The sequence below is a fragment of the Brienomyrus brachyistius genome, chromosome 7 (genome assembly GCF_023856365.1).
Source record: "Brienomyrus brachyistius isolate T26 chromosome 7, BBRACH_0.4, whole genome shotgun sequence".
Taxonomy (NCBI): domain Eukaryota; kingdom Metazoa; phylum Chordata; class Actinopteri; order Osteoglossiformes; family Mormyridae; genus Brienomyrus; species Brienomyrus brachyistius.
In genome coordinates, this window is record NC_064539.1 from 543,986 (window position 1) to 571,266 (window position 27,281).

Sequence of the window (27,281 nt, forward strand, 5' to 3'; positions counted from 1 at the left end):
GAGGGAAGCGTCAGCTTTTAGTGCAATTGGATTTCACAACCAATTAAACTTCTCTCTCGCTATAACGGCCACACCACATTTTGCCATAACACAATGCAACGGGCACCTTCTGTGGCAGCAGCGAGCTGATGTTTGCTCAAGGTAATATGCCTAATTCGGTTGTATGTCTAGTCACTGTGTTTCGGGGGATTGTCTATTTTTGAATGGGACTGAGATTGTCTTTATAGCCAGCGCAGCAGCAGTGAAACTTAAAATCTGATTTTGGTTTACCTAAGTTAAGGATGGTACGCATCACGCATACACATATATGACTATGTGTGTATTTATGTATGCTATGTGTGTGTGTGTGTGTGTATATATATATATATATATATATATATATATATATATATATATATATATAAAATACTTCTGTTTCCTAAATGATTCTGTATTTAGAATTCAGTGAGTTTTTTGTTACGTTTGCTGGATGCAGCTTTTCTGTAAATACACAGTTGATGTTACTTAGCTTGCTTTACTGTTTTTAAGGCATGGGATATTTCCAGATTGTAAACATCATTCATTGTGCCGATCTAGCTAGCTTAGATTGCTCATTATGGCACAGTGACCCAGAAATAGACGTGAGGCGAGTTTGGGTGGGTGTCTCAATGTCGTTTTGACTTTTCCTCTGGACGTGATATGAAAGTGGGGATATTCGGGGAAATCGCCAGCTATTTCCACGTTCCCTTTTTTACACACGCTGAGTGTGCTCCACTGTTAGCTGATTAGCTGAGCTATAGGAATTTTACTTTGGTGGTGAAACGTGGTCATATGATGTAACTCCACACCGCCGTATATTTAATAGATTAATTACCAAAACGTCTTACGTGCTTGAAGAAGGTACGTGTTTGGAGAGAAAAAGAATGTCCATTACAGTAAATATTGCATAACATCCGCAGTCACAGAATTTGCTGGCAAGCCCAAGGGGGAGGGGGAGCCGATCACGCTTATTTTATAACCCTGACACAATGAAGATATCTGGGGCATGGACATGACGATGTTTATCCAGCCGTGCACGTCCAAGCTCAGCCTCACTTCTCGTCTGTTTGCGCCGACGCCGTTTTGCACCCCAACCAGTGACAAAAACTTTTCCAGCCCGGTTTAAAACTTAAGCATTGCCTTCGTCATAGCATGAGTCTGAAATATATTACATATATATATTGAACTATTTAATTTTTTGCTTACATATTGGATGCGTATTAGTATTATATATTAGGTTTCACTCCGTTGCAGGAATACATGGGTTTAACTAGGTTGTGTAGAAGAAGCGCAGGTGGAAAAAAAACTAACAAAAAAACCCGAAATGAAGAGCCGGTGGGAATCTTGTAGTTTTCCTTGTGATGGCGTTTTGGCTTTCCTCATTTGAAGCTTGGTGCATAGTACCGTATTTTCCTTTCATGTTGTTGTTCCTGCTCAAACACGTGTGATGGGGATAGCAGGAGCCGCATTCCTTTGTTCACGGGAGCCTCCTGCCGGCGAACGCAGAGCAGCCAGGCCGGGACCCGGGACCGGAGAGGCCGCCCAGCTGCTCCTCAGTCTCGTCGATGGCACGGAAATTAAACTGCGCCGCATTTCCTTATATCAAAACCCGAATCTGGCGCAGTAACGGGCGTTGTTTTTCTTTTTATTGCATCGATTAATATTAAGTTTGATTGGAGATCGTTGGGCAACTTAATTTAACCGGTGCATGAAGTCGAAGGTCGTTTCACAAGCCCAGTATTTTTTCCTTCTTGTTCACCTGGCCGGGATGTTAGCAGAATCAGCATTTTGCCACGTTTTGTTTTCGGCACTAGTATCAATGGGACACTAGGGTGATCGGCCGCTATTTGAGTTTACGTGCTTTCCTTTATTATCTTTTCTGCACCGAAACGCCGGATATATCATGCGATTATAGCGAAAAAAATATTTTAAACCTCTGCTGCTCAATTATGCAATTGAGAAATTTAGAAATAGCCGTATTACGTTCACGGTGAAATATAGGCGTGCCACATATTCCTGTAAGCAGCATTGCTCGCACCTCTGTTTAAAATGTGTGTGGGAATGACGAGCTGAATAATCATATTACAGACGCGTTTATCTAGCTTCTGTCCCCACACGACCTTAAAATGCTTTTTAAAAATGATTATATACTTTAGACGGACGGAAAATGGGTGCCCGTATTCTCTGCCTGGGCATTTACGTTTGTATTTTCCAAATACCATATTTTATTGAACTCTCCCCTGTTATTAGTACTGCAGCTATGTGTGATTATGTAATTATAGTTTTTAGTTGGACGAAGAACAGAAGAGATACAAATACTTCATAAAAATATTTCGATTTCTTGCCAAAACATGTTCAGGTGAATCTTGAATGGTTGATTTAGCTCCGAGATGCTAATATCATATTCTCAGATCGCAATAAGATAAAAAAAAAACCTTAAAACAAAAATCAGGGTAATCATATAACCCCTATTATGTAATTTTATATACGTGTATATATGCCCATATATAGTTCATGCGCTGTGTAGTGTGTGACAGTGTGATGTACAAATAATAATTTAAAAAAAGATTTTGAGTATAATAGTTTTTTTATAGATTAAGATCTAATATTACTGATTGGGATCCTGATAAAGTATGCGCGTGTTCTCGTTCTTTTTTGAAGAACCACGTTTTTCATGTAAGGTGTGTATTGACTCACTAAGATCACAGAAAGAGATGCGATGTTATTTTTTGTATATCTAATTTCCCCTTGTTGCGTGTTCTGTTACTCCAATGTGGTGCAGAGCAAAAGAGACACAGACTTTGTGTCCAAGGAGGGGGCTGTATACCCAGCAGAGTAAGAATTACTCAGGTCAATACTGCTGCTCATATTAAGCAGAGGGAAACACTGCTAATTAAATGGTAAATGGCGATTTGTCCATCAGCATATACATCTGGGACATGGCAGGGGTTACATGGATTAGTTCTGAGCCGCAAAGTAAAAGGCAGTTTTATGAACGCAAACTCCAGCATGTCTAAAGCTAGGACATACGCTTCATCATTGTATTACGCTATTCTATATTAAAATAAATGCCACAACAGAAGCTAGGTATTGAGGGAACAAGCAACTAAGCATACTGTATGTCTTTGAAATTTTAGTATGAGTGAAATTTTGTATGTTAGGATTAACTTAACCGGAAAAAGGACTGTTAACAATGGAAGGAACTTCTTATCCTTTCCACACGTTACCTGGTTTATTCAGTGTTTCTTTCTTTCTTTTTTTTTTTTGCTGTTACCAAATTAGAAATGTTAATTAGGAAATTTGTGCATTATTGAGAGTGACATCACCCCTCACAGTTGAGATAAGCTTGCTTAGGTTCCTGGCACAGAAAGCCGGGGCATCTGTACTGAAAGCAAATTTTCTCTTTTTGAAAATCGGCCCGATGCCCCACTCTGTGTGGGAGCTCCATTAACATACCAGTTGCATTTTTATTGCTTGGCAGGTGCTGCAATTCAGACAACAAACTTCCTAAAATGACGTGGAGACACTGCAGCCATTATCTTTGGCGGGACGTTACTGAGCAAGGTGTTATTCACATGTGTGCAGAAAGTGCAGTTCTGTGCTATAAAGCGGATTGGACATTTACAGTTTATGGCATGAAGTCTTAAACATCAACGATTATGTGGCTAAAATACATTTTTGTTTGGGAGAAATATGGGCATTCAGACCCTTCTCCAACCTACCTCTGAAAGGGTAGAAGCACATCTTGTTCATGGTCAGTTTCACAGTCCTTAAGTTTAGGTTTAAAGAATTTGATCTTAATGGGTGTGTGTGGTGTGCCACGGCAGAATCAGAGTTCCAATACTTGAAAAGAACAAACATGATATGCTAGTCGCCCACATAGTTTATCCTTAGAAACAGAGATATGATGATTATGGACAAGAGTGACTTGATAGGTTTTTGCATTACTGACAAGCCCGCATCTTCCGTCTGAGAGGATTTAAGCAATCAATGCAGAGTTTAAGTGCACCATAGATGGGGGGCGTATTTTAGGTCATGTTATAATTTTATTAGCTCCTGTCTAAAGGTGAAAAGATTATCTTCTTCTTTGTGGGTTTCACAGAAGGCAGCTGAGTATGCCAGTCATAATTTGCTGTTGCTTTTTTTAAATTATGCTTCAAAGACATGCCCGTCTAGTGAAGATTATCGGCCTTTTATTTTACAGCTGAAGCGCTGTTATAGAATTCAATAGCCAGTCAAAATATCTAAAAGGAAAAATAACTAGGTTATTTAAAAATTGAAGGATGCAGATAAATCCTTCAAGTAATCCAAAATAAATTCTCTGGCTACATATTTATTTTTATCTTTTTAGTTGTAGAGACACGTTTTCAGATAAGAACATACTTGAACTATGGCTTGTTATCCAAACAAGAAGTTATGTGATTTCTAAAATATATTGTTTATCCCCCCATTAGATTCTTCAAACTGCAAACGAAGGAGGACCCCCCTCCCACTGGAAATATCAAATCAAATTATCTGAGCTTTTCTGAATGCCTCAAAGGAAGAAATACCTACCATGAGTTGTAATTTGTGATTGTGCTGGACAGCATTTTAACATCTCTTGAAATATGCAAACAGTTAAGAAAGAGCCACCTTCTAGTGGGGCTTATCCCGATGAGGACTCTTTGGTCCTCGCAGTGGCCCTGCAAGGGCGAGACAGTGAGCTGATGGGCCACAAACTATCCAACGTACCCTTCAAGGCAAAAAGTTCTGCCTGCCGCAGGAAACGGGAGTTCATCCCCGACGAAAAGAAGGACAACATCTACTGGGAACGGAGACGGAAGAACAATGAGGCAGCCAAGCGTTCGCGGGAGAAACGGAGGCTCAATGACATGGTTCTAGAAAACAAGCTGATGGCCTTGGGAGAAGAGAATGCCACTCTCAAAGCTGAGCTGCTCTCCCTGAAGCTGAAATTTGGGTTGGTCAGCTCCTCTGCATATGCCCAAGAGGTGCAGAAGATCACCAGCTCAACCACAGCGCTCTACCAAGATTTCGGTACTACTGGCACTAGTCACAGTGCACTCAACAGAGACCTGGAACCCTCTCACCTGGGCAGCAGCTGCATATCGGTCATTAAGCACCCTCCCCTCAGCGTGCTCTCGGACATCTCTGAGACCTCGCCCTTAACTGACGATGGCCCCCTGGCAAGCCTGTGTAGGACCCCTGACATCATCAAAGAGGAGCCGGTGGAAAATGGCAACTACTCCATGGAAGTCAGGGAGCGGAGCAGTCCTTATGAACTGTACCGCAACTACATGGCCAGCCCCTTCCCAGGAAACTGCTTCCAGCCCTCGCCCTTCTCGCAAATGGCTCGGTCATCTAGCAATTCTCCCCGGACTTCAGACGGGGATGACGGGCCAGTGAGCAAGTCCTCAGATGGCGAGGATGAGCAGCGGGTCCCAAAAGGTCCTGTGCCTTCTGCTGCTGATCCGAAGAGCGTTATTATCTCCACAGTCAAGGTGCCAGACGCCAGCTCTTCTGCCCTGCCCCACAAGCTTCGAATCAAAGCCAGGGCCATCCAGATTAAGGTGGAGGCCATTGATCCTGACTACGATTCCTTTGGGAAGCCATCCTCTCCCGTCGACATGTCGGCAAAGGGGTGTTATCCAGCTGGCAAACATGCCTTGCCAAACTTCCTGCAGTCCTCCCTGAGTCCCTTGTCTCTCCAGGTGACAAATGTCCAAGATTGGGCACCCCGGGCTGACCACTGGCATAAAGATCATCCAGAAACACTTCAAAATGGCTGCAAGAACCGCCTCTGCACTGACTCGCCTGGCCCCGTAACAGACAAACTTACCGCCAATTTCAAAGACACGGATGCGGAGTCGAACTTGTATCTAAAACAGGGCATTGCTGACCTGTCAGCAGAAGTGGCGTCCCTGAAGCGGTTGATCACTGCGCAGCAGCAGTCTTCGGCAGGATCCATCAAAAGTACTACTGATTATGACTCGCCATCAAAAGGATGTCACTCGAAATGAGCCCCTCGTGTTTGCACAAGCGCTGTTTTCCCACTGTTTGTTATTGCACTGTACGTTCAACATGGTGTCAAACTCGAAGCGGATTATTTAAATGAATACTGTGCCGTGCGCTTATTGTTGTGGTGAGCGTGTGTTCTTGATTGGCCCCATCTGTACTCCAGTAAATGTCAGGCCATCCTGGAAAATTCAGTGTAAACTTCTCTTCATTTTTATTGTAAATCATCAAGTTTTTATTTTCATTTACAATAAATGTATGTAAGCACTGATTTTTTTTTACTGTTTGGCATGTTAAGAATGGTTGTTTTTGTTGTTACATCACTTAAATGTGAAAGTAAACTGAAATGGTGTAAAACGTGTGTGTTTAACTTGATATTTCTGCTAAGGCAGGAAATCCCCACTCGCACTCAGAGACTCGTAAGGGCCCTATAATGAGCCATTACATTTGTCTTCATGTACATGCAACAGCAACAAGAGGTAATCTTCACCTTACGTCACAGGTTACCTTGAAAAAACAGCTCTGTGCCTCACTTGGTTGGATTTAAATTCATTAAAATACGTCTCACGATTGGCATGTTGTAAATTATGACACCTTGTTGTTGGAGCCGCGATATTTAGACACTGCGCAGTGTCACGTCACACTAGATGCACTCAACACAGTACATTTGAGTTCACTGTTGCTCAGAACATGACAGTGGAAAGATGAGGCTTTTATTCAACATTCAGCACAAGTCTTCTCCTTTGGTATAAATAATACTTTTATAAGTTAACAAAAAAGCGTCCGCTTAAATGGTTTCTGTATATTTAAGGAATGGTTCAGAAAATCAAGGAAAATCGTGATGATGTACCCCCCTCACATTTCACTGCTAAATACAAGCTAAGAAATGTTCCTCGTGAAAGATGAAATGAAAGACATTAGGAATACTGCATGCTATTTTTAGGATAATTTCATAGCATTGTATATTCATCAGTATATTTTACACTATATTGTTTTTGATATTGCAAGCATTAATTCCTTCTCATGCGTCTGATATTTTACTCACTTTTAACTCACCATACTCAGGGAACAGCGATTATACTCGGTCACAATGTTAAATTAATATTGGTATAAAACTGGAGCTGGGCACATGTATAACCGAAAGCAGCCTACTAAGTTTGATATCCATAGAAACTGATCGAGACGCACGCGCAGCAGCGTGCGCGAGGGGCGCCGCTTCGCGAGGAAACGGGCTGGCTGTTGGTCACATGACCGCGGGACGCGTCATGCGCGGTTCAAAGTTGAAAGTCAAAACAATCACGATTTGCACTGCCGCAGCATGGCGACTCTGGCGTGCTGCAGAGGCGTCTCTCAGGTTTTCAGACCCGTGGTGGCCAAGTTTGGTGTCTGCAGCTTGCAGAAAGATGCCCGGGCCTTGCGGCATGTTGTCCGGCCAGATGAGTGGCAGTGTAGCCACGGACAGGCTCGTCGTTACAGTTCAGATGCCAAGTCGATGGATGACCTGAGCGTAAGGTATTTGGATGGAAGCGACTCAGGTAGCTAACTGTGCACGAATACATATGCTACTAAAGCGATCCGTATTCAAACACAGCTGTTTTGCTGAGAAGTGCTCAGTTACGGCTACGTCGGTTTGCAACATGAACTGGAAATCTGGAAAAAAATGAATGATGTTGCACGACATACGCTGTTGAATGGAGGCTGTTTAGCCACGGCAATATCTGCTCAGAACAAAATATTTTAGGCACTCGTGCAATTGGCTACGAGAGTCTGTGTAATTTGATAAGGTATGTTAGTATTTATAGTATGTCAGGCAATCACTACAAATTCATCCATACAGGGACACTTCATAGAACCATCAGTAAGCCGCTGTAGTTCTTACCGAAGTCCACGCACACAACACCCATCAGACTTTATTTAGGTTATGCAACTAGGACAACTGCATGATCATCCAAAAAAAAATAAAAAGAAACTTTGTGGAGGTCAGTGGTAAAGACTTAGTGTTCCTAGATTAATATTTATAAGTCTTGGAAATAGAATTAACTTTCCATTTTCTAGCATTGCTGTACAAAGTAGTTTGCAAACATTTATGAAAGCTTTGCTCAAGAGCCTTACCGAAACAAGTTCGGTGGGTTTTTTAAATCTTCTTTGTGATGGTACACTAGTGTTTTTCTAATCAAGAAATTACTGAAACGGACTCGGGGGAACAAATTGTGTAATGTGAGTGAAATATTAATAGTGCAGCCGTGTTCTCCTACGTGACGTGATCGGACAATGTCCTCAGTCCGCCATGGCTCCCCTGATCCAGTGGTGTGTTGTGTTGTTGCAGGGATTGTGGTGTTCGGGCTGAATAGACCAAAGGCCAAAAATGCCATCAGCAGGAATCTTGTGAAAATGGTAAGGGGTGGGGGAGGTGGCTGTGAAGATGCCAAAAATTTTGTTAGAAGCGGTGTGTCAATCTCTCTCCTCTTTTTTTGTTTTCAGATGTCCGAAGCTGTGGATGCAGTGAAAACGAATAATAAAGTACGGACTGTGATTGTGTGCAGTTTGGTGCCTGGAGTGTTTTGTGCAGGTAAACTGTTCTCCATTAACATAACTAAAACAATTCCTGCATTTTTTCCATTGAGTAAAAGCACTCGTGCACTCTGACCAATCTGTTAGCTTCTAGGGATGCCACAACATAAGTTTCTTCCTTTTTTGACAATTATCTCATGAAAGTCGAGACGATGTTGACTAATTGCTGATGACGTTATTAATAAAAATATAGGAGAAGGGGATGATTTGCAACAAGTGACATCTGTACAGCCAGTCCCCAGATTACAAACAAGATCAGTTCCCTAAGTCAGTTTTTAAGTCGAATTCGTAGGTAAGTTGGAAAAATAATTTTGTACAGGATAGCAATAACAATAATACTGTACAATAATATAAATAACTACTGTTGTACTGTATCTCCAGCCGACAAACTGCTGAAGCAGTGCAGTGTTTTCATGAGCGTTACAAAGTAGCGCATGCAATCGTTTGCAAGCCATTGTATTCGTCCTGGATTTTTAATTTAATAGCCTTTATGGCAGTCCATTCGTAAATACGAGCTGTAAGTCGGATGTTTTGAACCTGGGGAATGCCTGTATTGAGGTGACACGTTTAATGTCATTAATGTCATTTTCTGTGGCAGAAATATGAAGACACAAATAAAAATGTATTCATTAGTACATTTAATGTAATTGAGGCGCAAAAATAATTCCATCTGCTTTTTGCTACAATATTCCTGTTTAATAATCGGTCATTGCTAGTGCTAGGCGTGATCATTTTAGCCACCACTTTGGGTTTTTCCACATATTACAGAGTTTAGAGTTTACACAGAATGGGTCACTAAGCAAAAACCATCCAGTCAGTGGTTACTCTGTTGGCGAGGTACCTTATTAATGCAAGAGGTTAGAGGGGAATGACCAGACTCATTAAAACTAATAGGATGGTCAAGAGTGCAAAAGTAACAGATAAGCTCCTGTGAATGCACAGCTTGTTGACCTTTGAAACAGTTCTGGGGGCAAAGGGAATCCTGCCTCCTACACAGGTGAAGTCACCCCTTAGTGTATGCTATGTATGTTTTGAATAATTATAGAAGTATGTGTCTTTATGCTGTTTAAGTTGGTTTTATGTAAAAGTGTGTTGTACTGATAGGGTTAAAATAACTGATGGGATTGTTAATAGTTGAGGTTGTGGAGGTTAAAATCCTGAATACAAAACTGGGATCAGTGACTTCAGTCATCAGACACCACTGGGTTTCAGTCTGCCTGAGCTCTCCTGCTGCTGTCCTGGCTGTAAAATTCTCTGCAATCATGCAGTCTTAAGTAACCCAGAATTACTTCATATCTTATCTGTGTTTTTCCTGCTTAAGCTGTATTACTATTACCGTATGTACAGAAGGGGGGGGGGGGACATTAGCCCAGTGATAATCAGTCCAATAGCGACCAAACCCATTTCCCTAGAACTTGCTTGAATGAATGCCGATACTTCCTAGTAACTACCTTTCTGAAAGCCAGATTGCATGGGAAATGACTGTCCTAAGGCGCTTCCACACCGACGTTCTGGGACCCGTTCCCGGTTTACAGGTTCCTGGGCTGATTTGACCTGGAACTTTTGTAGCTCGTAGCCACTTGTGTGTCTCTTTCACACTACGCAACAGGAACTCGATAAACATGGGAGATGCTAAAAGTTTGTACGTTTATATTTCAAATATGGTTCAATACGAAACTATAGGTCTACCACCGCCAAAACAATGGAGGATAAATAAGCATTTTGTTAGTTATTGGGAAGATCGATCGCGATCAAAATGGGACACAGCCTTTTATTTATATTTTGTTTTAGCCTATATGACTGAATGACATGTTCATGATTCTTATTAAATCTTCCAAGCAGATCGATTTTTTTTTTCCATAGAATAAAAAACGATGACTGGGGGGATGGCAATATTTGACAAAATATTGATCACATTTTCCGATGCAAAAATATGAATATGCAATCAAAAAATATATTACTTGATTCATTAAATGTAATTGAGGTACACAAGTAAACCCATCTGCTCAAATTCTGCTCCACTACATCTCTCTCTGCATTTTTGTGTAACTACCAAGTTAGCACTGGTGCTTGTGGTCAACCAATGAGCAAGCTAATCGCTGTAACTGCCTCCCCTGTAGTGCGTGTTTGAACGGAAAGTACCTAGTCTGGTGTAGGTACTCAAAAGTATTAAAGGTCCAGGAACTGGTTTCGAGGAACTACAATCGGCCTGAGTTCCTGCGGGTAAAGGTCAAGCTGGTTCTAGGGAAAAAAGGTTCTGGTTGCACAAAATAGCTCCAGCGGTGTGAAAGCACCTATAGTGAACTTGTCTGGCTGCCACTGAGGACTTTCATCTCAATGTGTCAGCTGCACACCTTAACAGTTCCCTTTGTTAGTATAATCCAGTAAGTTCATGAGGTAATTGTGTCATTTATTAAGTCTGTATTTAAGTTACTGAGCCACTTCTGTAGTTTTATTTTGGGGCAGTGTGTCGCAAAGCAGGTTAGAACTCTGTGCCTGTGATCAGAAGGTCACTGGTTCAGATCCCTGGGATGGCAGTGTTTCCACTGTTGGGCCCCCGAGAACGGCCCCAGTTACTCCAGGGACTTGTTTCTCAGCTGTACATTGCCTTGGATAAAAGCAGCTGCTGAATAAATAAAAATGTAATTCAGCCGATGGCTGCAGAACAAGGACACATGTTAGTGTACAGCAATGATAATTGGGTACTTTTTATATAATTATTTTCTGGAACTTTGGACAAAGCTTTTGTTTCTTGAAAATGAAATTTAAGCTGCATGGATGAGAGGCATGTATATTTTAGGCACCACGTTCTGCAGCGTGCAAAGTTGACCTGGTTTCCGAAAGTGAACACCCAACTAAGAATCTTGAGGTCTGTCGCCTGTATAGCACGTGTCCATTCACATACCATCCTACCTAGGTGGCACAATATTGGTGAGGATAATTGTTACACCAGGACTAGATACTGAACTGGACTTTCCCTGGCCTGCTTTATTCGTATGCTGTGGAGCGTGATCGGAAGCTCACATCTGAAGCCAATAATTTCTCATCTAAGGGTTTTTTTTCCTAGGAATAATCTGCCCATTGCAGGGTAATGTAGGGTGGCTTAGAGGTTGTTAGTGCTTTTCTTCTGCATTGTCATTAGAATGAGGTTTAGCATGCAGAGGCGTTTTGGACAATTCTGTGCTTCCATCTTTGTGGGAACAGAGTGGGGAAGGTAGGTGTAACACCCAGTTGTCCCTGAAATGTTTGATACTGGAATGATGATACTGGAATGTTTTAGTATCATCACATTGCATTTGTTGGCACTTCTGTGTCTCGCAGCAACACCACCAACTTATTTGACGCCCGCAATTGGTAGATAAATTCTGTTTGGTTATAGTTTATTGATGTGATGTTGGTCAGCTGATCAGTGCAACTCATGACTGGTATAAAGATGGCACATATTTGCGTTTACTAATCCATATTCACATACATGTTTTCCAGCCTCTGCAAAAGATCCAAGGTGTTTAGTTCTGAATAAAATAGTAGGTTTACAGTAGTACAGTACACAGACAATAAAAACGATATTTTGAGCATCATTTCTCTACATCAGTTACCTGAAATGCTGCTTTGTTGATGCACATCTAAGCATCTTAAGCGTTGCTTGTTAAGTAAATTGCTAATATGTTTTTTGTGTATTATACTGGATGAATTATTTTTTATTCAGTGGGATGACAGTTGATGTTAATCTAAATTTGGTCCTGAAAATCTTCTGCGGGAACAGGCGCCGACCTTAAGGAGAGGGCAAAAATGCACCCCAGTGAAGTTGGACCTTTTGTCTCGAAAGCGAGAGCCCTGATCACTGAGCTGGGTGAGTAAGCTTCACAATGAAAGCATTTCTATGGCCGTATGACTTGTGCCACCTGTCACTCCCTCTGTTCCGTACTCAAATTAATTCAAAATAAACTCCCAGCCGATAGTTTAATCAGGATGTATTAATTTAAATAACTAGCAGTACTTGGCTAGCAATTTGCAAAATGCTCTAGTTGCTTCTTATAACTGCAATCATTTTTGGTTTTAATGTCTTTTTTGAGGTTTTTGCATGTATTTTGATGATTGTTTTTACCCAGATCATTAAAAAAATTTATATACTTTTGTGTGTGTCTTTTTTTATATTAAACAGTACTCTACAAATCCATTGAAGCATGAGACAGAACCATTAAAACTCTTTGCAGTGGACACATTTTCAACTAAGAATAATTTGCAGGAGAATAGCTCACATTTTTAAATATTATCAGATTTATGCTGTTTTGCTTGTTTCTTTGTAATCTAGGAGACATGGTGTTTACCAGTAGTGCATCTCATCACCAGGGTTGTGGGTTCGATTCCCACCCCTTGCTCTGTATCTGCATGGTACTTGGTGTGTCCCACTACAGTCTAAACACTTGCGGAGACATGAGCTGTCTAGGGTCCCCTATGCCTCATGCTCTGTGTTTCCTGGGATGGGAAGATGGGCAGGTAAATTTTGACATATGTGCCACGCAGTGGCGGGGGTGACTCAGAGGGTAGCACTGCTGTCTCTTCCCCCAAGGCTGAGGGGTTCAAATGTTACATCTGTTGTGTGTGTGCAGTTCACATGTTTTGCGTACATGCAGTCAGGCTCACTGGCATTTCTGAATCGCCCGTAGTGTGTAATTTTGAGTGTGAGCACGTAACGTCTCTTCCAGACTCATCTTCTGTTGCCTGAAACAGGCTGCAGATCATTTTGTCAGTTTCGTCCCTTGTTAAAAACGCTTCCCATGTCTTCAGGAAACCTCCCGATGCCGACGATCGCAGCCATAGATGGGGCGGCGCTTGGAGGAGGGCTGGAGATGGCTTTGGCCTGCGATATGAGAGTAGCGGGTATGTTCACTCAATGCTTCTGTGCTACCTGATGTTGCAGTGCAGAAAGTCTAGTACATCAACTAGGTAAAGAACCTGAGCTTTATCTTTAAGCTTTCTATATATAGGTTCATGGTAGCTTTCCTCCAGGACCACTTTTTGGCACACTGAACAAATGTGACTGACCAGTCCTAAATTTGTATAGGGTTGGGGTGGGGGGGGGGCAGTAGTTAATGGCGATTTGGACCAAAACCTATACTTCGACATTTTTAGGCAGAGCAGCGATACACGGTGTATATATATGTGGACTAAATGTTCGATTTAATAAATAGACTTTGTATTCAAATTAATTAATATCAAACTCTCTTATGCCCTTGGCAAAGTGCAATACATACAGCAGCATGAAAGGATATAATAAATAGGCCTACAGCGGAACTGAAAAAATAGATAAATACTGAAAGTTACTAGTGGGATACTATATATCCAGGTCTATCTGTTCAGCTTTCAGGGGAGTCAAGTGAATCCGGTGGTGAATCAGGTCAGTCTAAATGTTGTCTAGTAAGTGACTGAAGAGCGCAATTTGCCGCGAGAGTGGCTGGGCGAGCCGCACGTGCCGTGGCGGGTGACGCGCGGGATGGAGAGCGTGCCTGTCGAGCGTGCCATTCGCGCCGGCTTTCGGCGCATAAGTGCATCCGTGTTCCGGGGTACAACAAGAGGCGGCCTGTTTGTTAGCGAACAGATGTCATCGTTCCTGCCGCATTTCTCACCCAAGTTTTTGATTCCGAGGTCTGTTCGGGAGTTTAACATATTTTATGTGATTCATAACAGAAGTGGTGTCTCTAATGCCTTCACACTCGTCTCAACTGCTGTTAAAAACACGAACTCGCGCCAAGTGCAAAACGCTGTTATTTTAAGCGCGTTTTATTCAGCGGCATTTTAGTAAATGTCTCGTCTTCTGTTATTTGGATTTGTAATAAAAAAAATCTTAAACTCCGTTTCATGATTGCGATTAAACTTACGTCTCACGGGGAATATAAAATATTTGTGAAATGTCATTCTGCGTTTGAAGTAGAATGCGCACCCTATTTTGTCAAAAGCTACAACAGATCATCATCCCCCCTTATTTGTGATTATGGGTAATTAAATTGTTTAAACCCCCCACTAAGCGACATGGCTGTTGACGCAAATTGGAGTTGCCATGGATTCAAGGGATTTGCAGCAACTATGTTCAATTGGTTCGGTTTTCAGCCAGAATGCAACTAGTCTGAATATTTTTATTGATATTAGTAAAATGTTTCATTAGCATACTTTTTGAGTGTAAGTATCTTTATGAATTTGCATGTAATGTGAGATTGTGATGCATTGTCTTCATCGAGCACTTCAGGTCAACGTCATGTTTTCATACCTCACTGTTAGCTTTGAGTAGCTGGTTTATAGGCAGAGCTGGATTTTTAAATTCATAAATTTATAAAATGAATATTAGTGAGCTTAATTTGTTCTTTGTATGAAAATTGGTACATTTTAATAAGATTATTTATGAATAACTTAGCATCATTTAAGTAATGCATTTTTACTTTTGTGTTTATAATTGTTGTTTAAATATATGTTCAATGTTTTTTTGTTTCCAACATTAGTTTCTCTTTAAAACTTGTTCCTACAGCGACTTCAGCAAAAATGGGCTTGGTTGAAACAAAGCTAGCTATCATTCCTGGGGCAGGTAAGACAGACTTTGACACTGTATTTACTGCTGTACAGATTGATGCTAATATGTACTTTCCCTGAACTGCAGTACTTTCTGTTCTTTCGTGTAACCACCATAAACTTAGAGTTAACTGAAATACAACTGAGAGTTGAAGGGAAAAGGGGGCTTTTAGTGTTTTTTATATTCATTGCTTGTACTTGTGCAAGAGTGCATGCACAAATATCAAATGTTTTTTGCATTATTTCGAAATTTGTAAAATTAGTGCATTTACAGCACTGGGAGTAGTTTCAGAGAGTAATTAAAAGTCAGTACTACTGTTATGCCACAATGCATCTGTAAAAGTTAAAATATCATTGGTTTTGATGAATGTAGATGGTTTCACGTTGCGATACTCTGTAGATTTCCTCTCTATGATAAATCACACTTCAAAAACAGCTGGCGTCCAATGAACGCTCTCTGGCAACACATCGTGATTGTTATAATCTTGTTTTTTTTTTTTTTGCCTCAGTGTGTTATTGTCACATTGATACTCTGTACACGACTCCAAAACACATGCTGTTTACTGTGTACAAGGGACTGCTTTTAAATCATGTGTTGAATCTGAGGTTTGACTAAACATTCCGTTAAGCGCCTGTCGCCTTTTCATACTTCGTCCGAGCTTTGGTGCAGTATTACGTGAATGTCAGTGTCATGAAAACACTCCTCTTTCTAAAGCATGTAACTTTCTGGAGATGACTGTCAGATTTGAATGATGTTCAGATTTTTTTTTGTCCCCGTTGGTTAACATTAAAAGGAGAAATAGTGAGGAAAACATTAAGTAAATGAACTGTCCAATAACCCCCACCCCTCCCCCAATAAAATAAATCCCTGTTGTGCAATGCTGGAACTTCCAAACAGGCTTTGATGATAACCAGAAAAGTTGTGATTTCATGCTTTCAGTCATACTTTTATCATACTTAAACCCATTTGTAATGGTGGTGAGAATGAAATATTATAGTTAATCGCATGCACTCACCACTCAAGCTTTTATTTTTTTTCTCCACAATCGATAACAAGGCACTTGGAGTAATCATCAGTTACATCTCAGAAGCTTGTGGGTCATGGTAGTGCACCTTTGGGCATGGCGAATTGCAAGACCTGTTGGTTTTGGTTGGTCTCAGGTCTAATTGAGTAGTTTATAGCCTCACCTAACATAACATACCTTAAATAACCACTGACTAAAATGTCAGTGTTCTTGAGCATCTGTTGCTCTCAATCAAACGCCCCTGTATGGAGCAACATAACTAGGTTGAAATGTAGGGCCATCTCTTGGAAGAAAATGGATTATCACAGGGGCAAATTAACTTATCTGGGGGTCCTAGGCTGACATCAGTACAAACACTTAGGTGTTGCTGTTCTAAGATATAATTTATGATAGCCTATGCATTAATCTGCCCCTGGGTTCCTGAGTCTTGGTTTACTTCTTTATTTTATATTATTTTGGTATCAGCAGAAGGCATCATCCGTTAATACAGGAGGAAGGCGCTTTTACCGTGTTGTTAGGTAGGAGGAGTCCTGTAAGATGTGCTGTTTTTGTTTTGTAAACGAGCCGGTGTCCTGGAAGGTGTGTGTATCATGACACCTGAGACCAGTTTCATGTTCCGAATGATCTTCACATGTGCTGGGTTTAGATTGAGTGGCATTTCTCCTGCATGTTCCCAGGGTTAAGTATGTATACCCGACCTCTCCAATTCAGCCGAGTCAGCTGGCGTGAAAGCTACTGGCGAATCACCCGGGAGGAGCTGAGTTTAACAACCCTCCGTTACGCAACCCTCACTCGACGTAAATCCGTAACTCGAGTTCTGCAGCTTTTTTTTTTTTTTTTTTAAACAGTTGTGCCTCTCCAGCTGACCTTTAGCCTAATTTCTTCTGGGCTGCTGAAAGTACGCAGAGGTGCATATGACACCGCAAGTGACGGGGTCTGAGTGGACCCCTGACCCAGTTTAACTAAAGCATTGTAATACATTTGCATTTAATTTATTGAGCAGATACATTTATCCAAAATTACGTATGTTTTTTTTTTTTTCTCTTCAGTTAGCAAGGTCAAGCAGTCCTTGGAGCAGCTGGGGGTTAAGGGCCTTACTCAAGGATCTGATGGCAATCAGTCTGCCGACCCTGTCTTTTGAACTGGCAACCTTCCAATAACCTCCCTAACCCACTGAGCCATACACCACCCCCTGAAATGTTGTTTACAACATACGCACATGACCACTTTGTTGCGACCTTTAACATAAGTCAATTTGCATAGCCCGCGTTCCGTGTAGGGTTTCTCCCAGTAAGTTGCCAGTAACGTAAAATTTGGCAACCCTGGTCTGGAGCTTCGATTGGACAGTGAGGAGCTGCGGCAGACATGGGTGGGTGACACCTAAAGTGAGCTGCAGGGTGGATGCTGGGACAAGCTCAAGACTGGGCCATGCCGTATAGACGATGAGGGTGATGAGCTTGGTTTTTAATCCGGAAGATGCGTCCGGCCCCTGCTTGCTCGGGTTTGTCCAATAGGGTTAGCCAGCTAAATGCAGCTGATGTTTAAAGTGAGGAAGCTCCTCGTGTTTATGTACATCCATGCATATCTCTCCCTTCTTCCCACCCCCAAACACTCCAGAAGATTAGTTAGTTTGTCATGTTGCAAGGTCTCTAATAATCTCATTGCTCTGAAATATCAGTGCTCCAGAGACCCCGTTCAAGGTCCAATTCTATGTGTCCTAAAAAGAACACATTCATAACCCACTTCCATACAAAAAAAAAACACTTCTGTGTTTAATGTCTATTATAAGCTTTTTAAAAGCCCAACTGGTGCCTAGTTTTCATAACCTGCTTACACAAACTATTTAGCTCAGTGAGTTTTACTCTTGCATTGCAAGCTGGTGACAGGTATTACCATCAAACCTTGGAAGGGTCTCTCTGTATGTGGGTCAATGGGATTGTTATGGCCCAGTAGAACAGGTAATTTAAGAATATTCATAAATATTTTCAATGGGTCTAGTTGCCTGAGCTTCCGACGTAAGCTGTTTATGTATATACATTGTCATACCCCAAGAAAAATACGAATCTAGGGATATCAGAACATCAAGCGAATCTTGCATTTCAGAACATTAAAATAACGTTGAATGTGAAGTAACCCAAATTTTGAATTTCAGAACATTGTTATGTTCTGGGGGTGGCATGGTGGTGCAGTGGTTAGCACTGTTACCTCACACCTCTGGGACCTGGGTTCGAGTCTCCGCCTGGGTCACGTGTGTGGAGTTTGCATGTTCTCCCCATGTCATCATGGGGTTTCCTCCGGGTACTCCGGTTTCCCCCCACAGTCCAAAAACATGCTGAAGCTAATTGGAGTTACTAAATTTCCCGTAGGTGTGCATGTGTGAGTGCATGGTGTGTGAGTGTGCCCTGCGATGGGCTGGCCCCCCATCCTGGGTTGTTCCCTGCCTCGTGCCCATTGCTTCTGGGACAGGCTCCGGACCCCCCGCAATCCAGTAGGATAAGCGGTTTGGAAAATGGATGGATGTTATGTTCTGTTAAAATAAAGTTTAAATAATTTTAATAATAAGTTTAATAACTTTAAAATAATTGGTATTCCTGATCTAGTTCTTCTGTCATTTTTTGAGCACGATTTAATTAGATAACAGAATTGTATGCAGTATTTCTCAGGAGTTTCAGATAGAGATTATTTCTTGATGGCGTACTTATATTTTTGTTAATAAACAACATTTTTGGTAGACTTAAAGGAATTGTATTTTATTGCACTTTTTAACCCGTAAATACAGTTTAGAAAATGAGTTTGAGCTCGACAAATACAGCACCTACAAAAACATTTTTTTCTGTATGTAGGCCTGTTTGGTATATATTTATATATTCTCCTCCCCCCAAAATACATTTGTACTCAACAGCTCACATAAATGTCCATAAGTTTAGCTACTTGCTTGCCATTGGAGTCACTGAGGTCAAACCCAAGGTCACAATGGAAACCAGCAAGGGATTTCAGACGTCGCATGAAGCCTCAGATGTTATTGACAAGCGCGTTTGGGAGAAATGGGTCAGGAGGAAAGGCTTCAGAACGTAAATGAATACATGCTGAATAGAGTCTAGAAATAGCCCTGTTAGCCAGGCCTGGTAATTTTAAACCTGTAAACACAACCTTTGAAAAGTGGGCCAAACTTTTGTACCGTTACACCTATTCAAGGAGCTGGCGTCTATATATAAATTCCTTTTTGTTGATCAACGATGAAAGCTGTTATTCAGACTTGTTCCTCTTAGTGGCTCAGGTAGCCACTCCTGTTGGTTGTACAAAGAAAGCAGCATATTGCATAGCGTCCAGACATTTTCCCAAGGGTCTCTCCAGTTCGTTTTTTTTTCTTATGTTACCATTCATTAATATCCAAGTTAGTATGGATAGTAGTAAAATTATGAGAAAATGATTTAATAAGATAATATAACAATTTCATCTCTGCATATGACCCATTGATCATGCAGTTAGAGATGACAGTAAAGATACTTTGACTGTGGAGACTTACTTGGTAACATTTTTAAAGATCAGTCTCTGATTTTAAGGACTGCTGAGTTATGACCCCCCCACCCCCAATTTGGCAGACAGTTGGCAGACTATGTGGATAGGTGGGGGATGCATCAACGCTTTGCTCCAATGGCAGTTGCCGCTTTCTTTCCTGAGATCCACTCTGAGCTGGAGTGGACAGTCTCAGAGGGTCTGTCTCTGACTGATGATGCCCATCCTCAGGAGGCCCAGGACCTTGTGTGTCTTGAGGTGGCTGCATCCTTTGTGGGTTCCCAGGGCAACTGACAGCCTTGGTGGTGTGGAAGCTATGAGTGTTTGGCTGCTGCTATGCCCTGTTTCTGTAAAGCCTGGAGCTGTATTTCAGATGATTGTCATGTAGACTTTGAATCGCTATATTAGATATTAGCTTTTTCTTCCAGTTAATATATTAATGAAGCCCAGTTTGTTTATATTGATGGTTCTCGGCTGACGAAAGTAATCTGTCCCACAAACCCTTACATAAGTCAGATTTTAGATTGATAGAAATGTTAGATTGGCCTTCCTATACCATTTAAAATACTTTATAGCAGAAACCACCTAAGCAAAAAATATTCTAGGAATATGTACACAAACAAACGAAAAATGCAAATTTACTTATAGGCATATGTAGTCTTTTTGGGTTAACACTTTAGTAAACCATGTACCTGTGATCCGGGATTACTTAAATTAGTTGTACACAAGTTGAGAGCTGCCTGTGTTGCATTTTCCACCAGATTACTGTTGATCAGTTTGCCATTCAACCCACTCATTTGAATATTGGGGTGACTGTGAAAGTCTTTCTGCCCTGACCAACAGAACATAATCTGAACAAGTTAATCTGTCACTAATGGGGGCTGTGAAACGATTTAACAGTTAAGTTGAATCAGGTATTTAGGAATCAAGGGTCCACTGACTGTATTCAGCAGCTGGTTACCATTTAACAATTATGTCTTTTGATATAAAACACTTGAAGTAAGTCAGTATTGGTCTTCAGAAGCAGTCCTCTGCTGGCTTGTTTTGTTCTGTTAAATAATTATTTGCTTTTCACTGGTACTGACATGTGAAACTGACCCAGTCTCTTACTGGAATTTCACAAGCTCTCGGACGTTTTATTTTCCTCCCTCTCCTCCTGAAAAGCACAAGCCTGGTGCTTCCCAATCTATTGTTGCCATCACCGGTATACAGGAATGTTCCTTCACCTCTGCTAAGGTGACTCGGCAGATGGTACGATGAGTTGAGGCGCATTCTCCTGTCTAAGGAGCCACATCTCTGTGATGTTAGCTCACCTGCCTCGTTTTGAATTGTATGCTGAGAAGTTTGACTTGTGTTAATTCCCATTAATTGTCTCATGCGCATATCCAAACCCAGGACAGAATCTAGCATATTTGGAAGTTTGGTAAACATGAGTGGTTTGCTTGTAGTCTGTTGTTTATGAAGTTTCAGGTTGGCGCTTGGTTTCAGTTAGTGGAATATGATACAGGGATTTCAGGACTGGAGGCAGACCGGGTGACTTCCTAATGAAACCTGCTTAAGAGCCGCTCCCTTGACCCTGCTGAATAATGGTGGCTAATGCCTGGGTGTGCATCATTAAATAAGCCCGGTAATCTCTAGTGGAAGTGGAGCCCAAATGAGTATTAATAACATTATTAGTAATTTTTAAATACTTGCTAAACATTTGATGAAGGTGGCAGCGTGAATTATGTAATATGGAGTATTGTTTTTATCTGTCTCAAATTCGTGTATTCTGTTCCCGTTTTGCCCGAATGTCGAAACTTCATGAATTCATAATGGAGGGGGGGGGGGATGGGAGTTAATCTGTGAAATTTCCAGAAGCAGCAGCATGTCACCTGATGCTAGATAGGTGTGGCATGAGGGTGCAGTGACATCCTAGGGGCACTGGCGTGAAAGTAGGCCTGTGGGGTGGGGTAGCGGGGGTAAGCCCAGGGAACCCCAAGAGCTTCTCTGGGTCGTGGCATGAGGATTTGCATGATGGGATTCGCTTTTGGTTCAGCTTCTTTCTTGATCTCACTTTAACATGTGAAGCAATGGCTTCCCAGAAGCAGTTGCAAAACTGGCAAATTAAGAGCCATCCATTTCTCAACATCACACTCGTTACACAATCGGGTGAGCATATTTTTCTATAATGGGCAGGAAATACCGGCCATTTTACCACAAGGGTTGTTATTCACTTGTGGAAGATGTGAGCGGCGGCAATGAGCACATTCTTTTCCTTTCATGTAATTTAGTACATATTAAGTTAAATTTAAGAGCTTGGGGGGATGGGGAATGGATCAGGGTCTGGATGAAATGACAAGACCGTAAATACCATGCTTGTCCATTGTCTTAGCCTTTCGAATTATTCAGTAGCTTTGCTCTGAAGAGTAACTATCTTTAGTTAGAGCTTGTGTACTGGAGACTGATGGCCTAAAATGCCATGACAGTGCACACACACACAGACAAGCGCGTGGGAGAGAGAGTGAGTTTGGTGTTGCTTCACTGCGGCCTTGTGATGCAATACTTCTAGGCACCACCATATGTAAACACTTTCCTCCAAGTGCTTTTGTAACAGTTGAGCAACGGGGTCAAACGTTGAGAACCCCGTGGGTGAAATTCATCAAAAAGGTATTTTTATTATATGTTGTACAACAGTTCCTGACTCGTGAAACATCCCGTGTTCTTGTACGTAGTCTGTGATGTATTAATAACATATGATGATAATGGCGCAGTAAAAACAAAAGTAGGAGTAGACTCATAGCTAAAGATGAGAGATTCTACTTTGGAGAGATGGACTTTGTGGATCATTTCCCATCGAAGTCACTGACAGGCTCTCTGCTCGTCTTCGTTCATGTGTTATGTGTGTTCTTTCTCCTTCTAACTTCTACTTTCTTCTACCTGTATGTATGAAGCATTTCCTCTCAAGTCCGTTTAGCATGCTAGCAGGTGGAGGCAGTCTGTTTCCACGGTCGCATGGGGGTCTGATTCCACTGTCTGCAATGAACGAATCTGCATTGTGTTTTTTTTTTCGGGTGGGCAGGCTTGCATTACTGTAAATAACCCTGCTGTCGCTGCAGCCTACCGTCTGGCTGGCTGAACGTGCTGCTGGGCAGGCTGTCCTAATGAACTTAGACTCGCATTTTCTGGCCAAGTTAGCAATTAATTAAGTGGATCTTTTTTGTGTTTATGTGGTGGACTGTTGGGCTAGGGGGTGCTTCCGTATCCTTTTCTAGCATCAAGAACCTTGACTGCCTTGATTTATAAAAGTAATGTAAAAGCACAAAATCAAGTTGGCTCAAAATCAAGCAATCCTTGGTTCAACCTGTCTTAAGCAAACCTCTTAAAAGCAATTTTTTTTCTCCTCCAATTTGTTTGGATTTTTAGCAGTTGCTTATGTTTATTTGGTTAAGCTTGCTGTAATGTAGCATTAGCCACCTGCCTCATGACATCTTCCCCTGTGCTCACTGGAAGCAGCCACTGCAGTTTCGGCTGGGGACGTGTTAAATACTGCTGCCACTTATCAAATATTTACTGTGGCCTTTTTTTCTGTTCCTGTTTGGGCTTCTGCATCAGACCCGAAATGAGGTCACTTTTTTAACTGGTTTATTGATTGGCCATCTAACATTTTTAATCAATGGGCCCACAAGGCAGCGCCCTGTTGACATGATTGTATTCACTCGGGCTGACTAGATTTAACAAAAATGTTTTGGTTAGGAATGCACATAGACACAGTCCTGAGAATACGGGGGGGGGACCTGTTACACAATCCCCGTATCATGATGTTGACATATGGATTATGTGACCCTGTATTTGGCAGTTTGCAGTTAAGAGTTCGGTCAGATTCTAATTCTGTCTCTGGGATATCGGTCTCTAGTGGTGAAAGGCGCAGCAAAACAGACTTGGCCCCTTTGGTGGGTGTCACTCCTGTCCCATGTGACCCTGATGCTTCTCTGCCGCATTCATGTTTTACAAATGGTGACTTCATTGGTCTGAGACAGAAATCGATTGACATGCAGGGAATCACTGTCCTTTCCTTTATTACACTAATTAAGAAAACTGCTCTTACAGCTTCTGCCTCTTTTTCTTCCAATCTATCCTAGCCAAATCATGTCTTTGAAATTGATATATACTTATGTTTTGTTTGTTGTTTGCCTGAAAAGTGCCACCTTGCAGCCTGGTTTTTAAAAATATATAGCAAATATGTATTTAATGTGTAGTTAGATGTTTGTCAGTGAAAACCAATTTGATTTCACATTATTCTTTGTCAGATGTTCTTTGTTAACACGTGATCTCCTTAAATTCAATAGTTTGTCACATATAATAACACTCGAAATACAGGGGCTAACTATGTTTAATTATAACTGAAATGAGTTATCAGAAAGTGTTTGCTTGGACTCTGTGTTCTGCTGTTTATTTGTCCACTTTGCCAGGGGCAGGCAGTGTTTTGTATCTTTTATTTCCTCTTCGGCCCCCACTTCCATGCACCTCTTGTTGTGGATAGTTATGCATAGCTAGGCTGGTGAGAACGTGATACTTTTTCACACACACACTCAACCCCCCACTCCGGTCCCCCCAGGAGGAACGCAGCGCCTCCCTCGGACCATCGGGGTCTCCCTGGCCAAGGAGCTGATCTTTGCTGGGCGGGTGGTGGATGGAGCAGAAGCACAGAATCTGGGCCTGGTTAATCATGCAGTGGAGCAGAATGACAGTGGGGATGCTGCCTACAGGAGAGCATTGGACCTGGCTAGGGAAATCATCCCTCAGGTAAGATTAGGGTGGTCTTCAGGCTCATCCTTTGGATAAGGTGAAGGTGGTCTTCAGGCTCATCCTTTGGATAAGGTGAAGGTGGTCTTCAGGCTCATCCTTTGGAGAAGGTGAAGGTGGTCTTCGGGCTCATCCTTTGAGTAAATTGAAGGTGGTCTTCGGGCTCATCCTCTGGCTAAGGTGAAGCTGGTTTTTATAAGCTCTGTGTTTCAGGACATAATTTGGATTGGGCAGCCGTTAGTCGCCTGTGTGTAAGTGAGGCATTTTCTTTTCAGGGACCTTGGGGATGCCCTTTGTTAGCCTAATGGTCCGCATCGCCTTGCTCTCTGCTTCAGGGTTCATGTGCAGATCCTGGGCATATCGAGTGGTCCTGCCAGTGTCCACACTGTACATCCTGAGTGAATCCAGCTGGTGTTTGCAAGGTTCCTTCATCTGTTTTCTGTTTCATTTCAGGGGCCCATTGCCATCAGAATGGCCAAACTTGCTATAAACCAGGGCATTGAGGTAAGGCTTTTAATGTACAGAGTCTTTCCTGACATGCACATAAATCTCATGTCCATGATGTGGATGAAGGTGAGTGAGTCATCCCTGTACACTGATACAGTTACATCTTGGTAATTTACATAACACAGGCAGAAGTCATGCGGGTTGGGCTCGTCTCTTTGTATTATTAGTTTTTCACTGAGTTGTGCTGCTAAATATCTCAGGAATGTCCGTGCCACAATTTTACTGGGTGAAATTAATTCCTCCTTATGTCTTGGCTTGTTGCATGGAAAAAAATTGGGTACTTTCTCAACATTATTGTAGACCAGTCTCATAAACGTCAACAGAACAAACAGTAGGGTGTTTCAGTATTAAGCCTCGTAGTTTACACCGGTGGGTCAGAGATTCGAAGTCACCGTCTTTTTGGTTTGTGCACTGCAGTAAATGCTCTTAAAGCCTAGGCAGCATGTTTAAAAATGGGCTGGTGATACCTCACGGTAATCATGAAACATCGACATGGATTGAACCGCTGTTATAACCAGCATTCATGTGGCAGTAACATGATGGTAGCATGGGAAGTGAGCCCGACTTTGCTGCTCAGTGGCACTGGTTCTCTGGGCTTTGTTGACAAACTGTCTTTTATTTTCTACTGCAGGTTGACTTGGCAACAGGCTTAGCCATAGAAGAAGCCTGCTATGCACAGGTAGGCCCTCTGTAGATAATGATGAGCTGGCGAGCTCTGGCCCTGTCTAACTTGGTGTTTATCAATCATCCAGAACATTTTAAGTTGTTCTTTGGTGAGCGAAAGAATCAGTAGAACTTTTTGGCAACTCAGATTTACTCTGTATTGGGGGAGAATGAAACTGGATACACTGGACGTTCAAACAAATAAATCCTGTTCCAGTTTGGTTACTGTTCCTTCAGTGCCTTCTCTACCATTCTCTCAGCTTATTGTGTGTTTTTTAGGGACTTGTAGATGATTTCACAATGTAAATGTATTTTCACAAATCGTCACCTTGGCGTGTAAATTGAAGCGTGTTTTTAATTTGTAATTTATGTGGTGTTTTTTAACTGGGATTTGACAAATTAATTCTGTTCAACTTTTTCGTTATTATGGTGTGTGTGTGTGTGTGTGTGTGTGTGTGTGTGTAATATATAATATAATATAATATAATATAATATATATATATATATATATATATATATATATATATATATATATATATATATATATATATATATATATATATATATATATAATTCATTAATTACGCACGCACACGCACACACACACACACACACACAAAGAGGTACACATGTAACGTGAGGCGAATGAAACGCAACCGTGTCCTTGCAGTTTTCTTATCGGCCCCTTTTCATTTTTCTAGGTAATACCGACAAAGGACAGAATTGAAGGTCTCACAGCCTTCAAGGAGAAGAGGCCTCCTCGCTACAAGGGGGAGTAACCAGTGTAGCCTAGTTAGCCTATCAGAGGCCAACGTCTTCAGTTCACACGTGTGCATCCTGTTCCTGGCTCTCGGTTAATGTCTTCGAAACTCACGCATGTGACTCATTCAGCGTCTGATAATGATAATAATAATAATGTGCGTCCAACATCTCTTGTTTCCAGTTGCCTTTTACCAGTCATGCGTATAGCTCCCTACCAGCTGCGCATCTTCCAGATGCTGTCATCTTGCAGTATGTAAATGCCAGTGGCTGGGCTTTTATATTACAGATGACATCAGTGCTCTTATTTATGATGACATCAGTGCTCTTATAATAATACTAATAAATTAACATGATGCAGAGTAAATGGACATGCCCCCCAAAACAAAGTGTTTCTCATGAGGCTTTGGCAGTCCTCGCTTATGCTGGGGAACACGCTTTGGTACTAATCACGCTTAATGTAGAAACCTGTTTTACCACTTTTTGTGCATCTAATAGCATAGAAATGCTACAAGGACGGTGTTTAGAGTGAAAGGCAGGAAATCTCTGACAGTAAAGGTCCATTCCAGTCTCACAGCTAATTATCCTCAGAGGCAGCGAGTGTTCCACCTCGCCACGCTAACAGCCGAAAGCAGCTAATTGAAATGTATGATTTCTGTAAAGGAAGTTGCCATTCGCTTCCTGTGTCCTGTGTGTCTCTCGAAGCTCTTCGAAGGTGTCGACTTGCTGGCGTCCTTCATGGGTCCGCTTCGCATTCCTGGAAAATGCCAGCCCATGCCGTTTCACTGCCCATTCTGTTACGCATTCACTGACTGTCGATTGTGAACTTCCTGGAGTTAAACATTAAACTGTTACCCCTTGAAA

At 41.7% G+C, this 27,281-nt stretch overlaps 2 protein-coding genes across 3 annotated transcripts; both read left to right on the top strand.

Annotated features, from left to right (window-relative positions):
- nfil3 (nuclear factor, interleukin 3 regulated) lies at positions 1-6,387 on the top strand. Its single transcript, XM_049020956.1, has 2 exons — positions 1-141; positions 4,473-6,387. Exon 2 carries the CDS (start codon positions 4,626-4,628, stop codon positions 6,033-6,035), a length of 1,410 nt encoding a protein of 469 aa, XP_048876913.1. The 5' UTR covers positions 1-141; positions 4,473-4,625; the 3' UTR covers positions 6,036-6,387.
- auh (AU RNA binding protein/enoyl-CoA hydratase) lies at positions 3-27,281 on the top strand. 2 transcript variants are annotated; one of them, XM_049020958.1, is made up of 10 exons: positions 3-141; positions 8,357-8,424; positions 8,512-8,599; positions 12,365-12,451; positions 13,390-13,482; positions 15,122-15,178; positions 24,301-24,488; positions 24,942-24,992; positions 25,627-25,674; positions 26,360-27,281. In XM_049020958.1, the coding sequence occupies exons 1-10, from the start codon at positions 129-131 to the stop codon at positions 26,435-26,437; spliced, it is 771 nt and encodes a 256-aa protein (XP_048876915.1). In that variant the 5' UTR covers positions 3-128; the 3' UTR covers positions 26,438-27,281. The 2 variants fall into 2 exon arrangements, with proteins under 2 accessions (XP_048876915.1, XP_048876914.1); XM_049020957.1 differs by lacking the exon at positions 3-141 and adding an exon at positions 7,303-7,565.

Coding starts and splice junctions, on each gene's coding strand:
- nfil3 (XM_049020956.1), top strand. CDS start 4,626: ATGCAAACAGTTAAGAAAGAGCCACCTTCTAGTGGGGCTTATCCCGAT.
- auh (XM_049020957.1), top strand. CDS start 7,349: ATGGCGACTCTGGCGTGCTGCAGAGGCGTCTCTCAGGTTTTCAGACCC. Junction 8,600..12,364: donor GCCTGGAGTGTTTTGTGCAG/GTAAACTGTTCT, acceptor CTGCGGGAACAG/GCGCCGACCTTAAGGAGAGG. Junction 15,179..24,300: donor AGCTATCATTCCTGGGGCAG/GTAAGACAGACT, acceptor CGGTCCCCCCAG/GAGGAACGCAGCGCCTCCCT.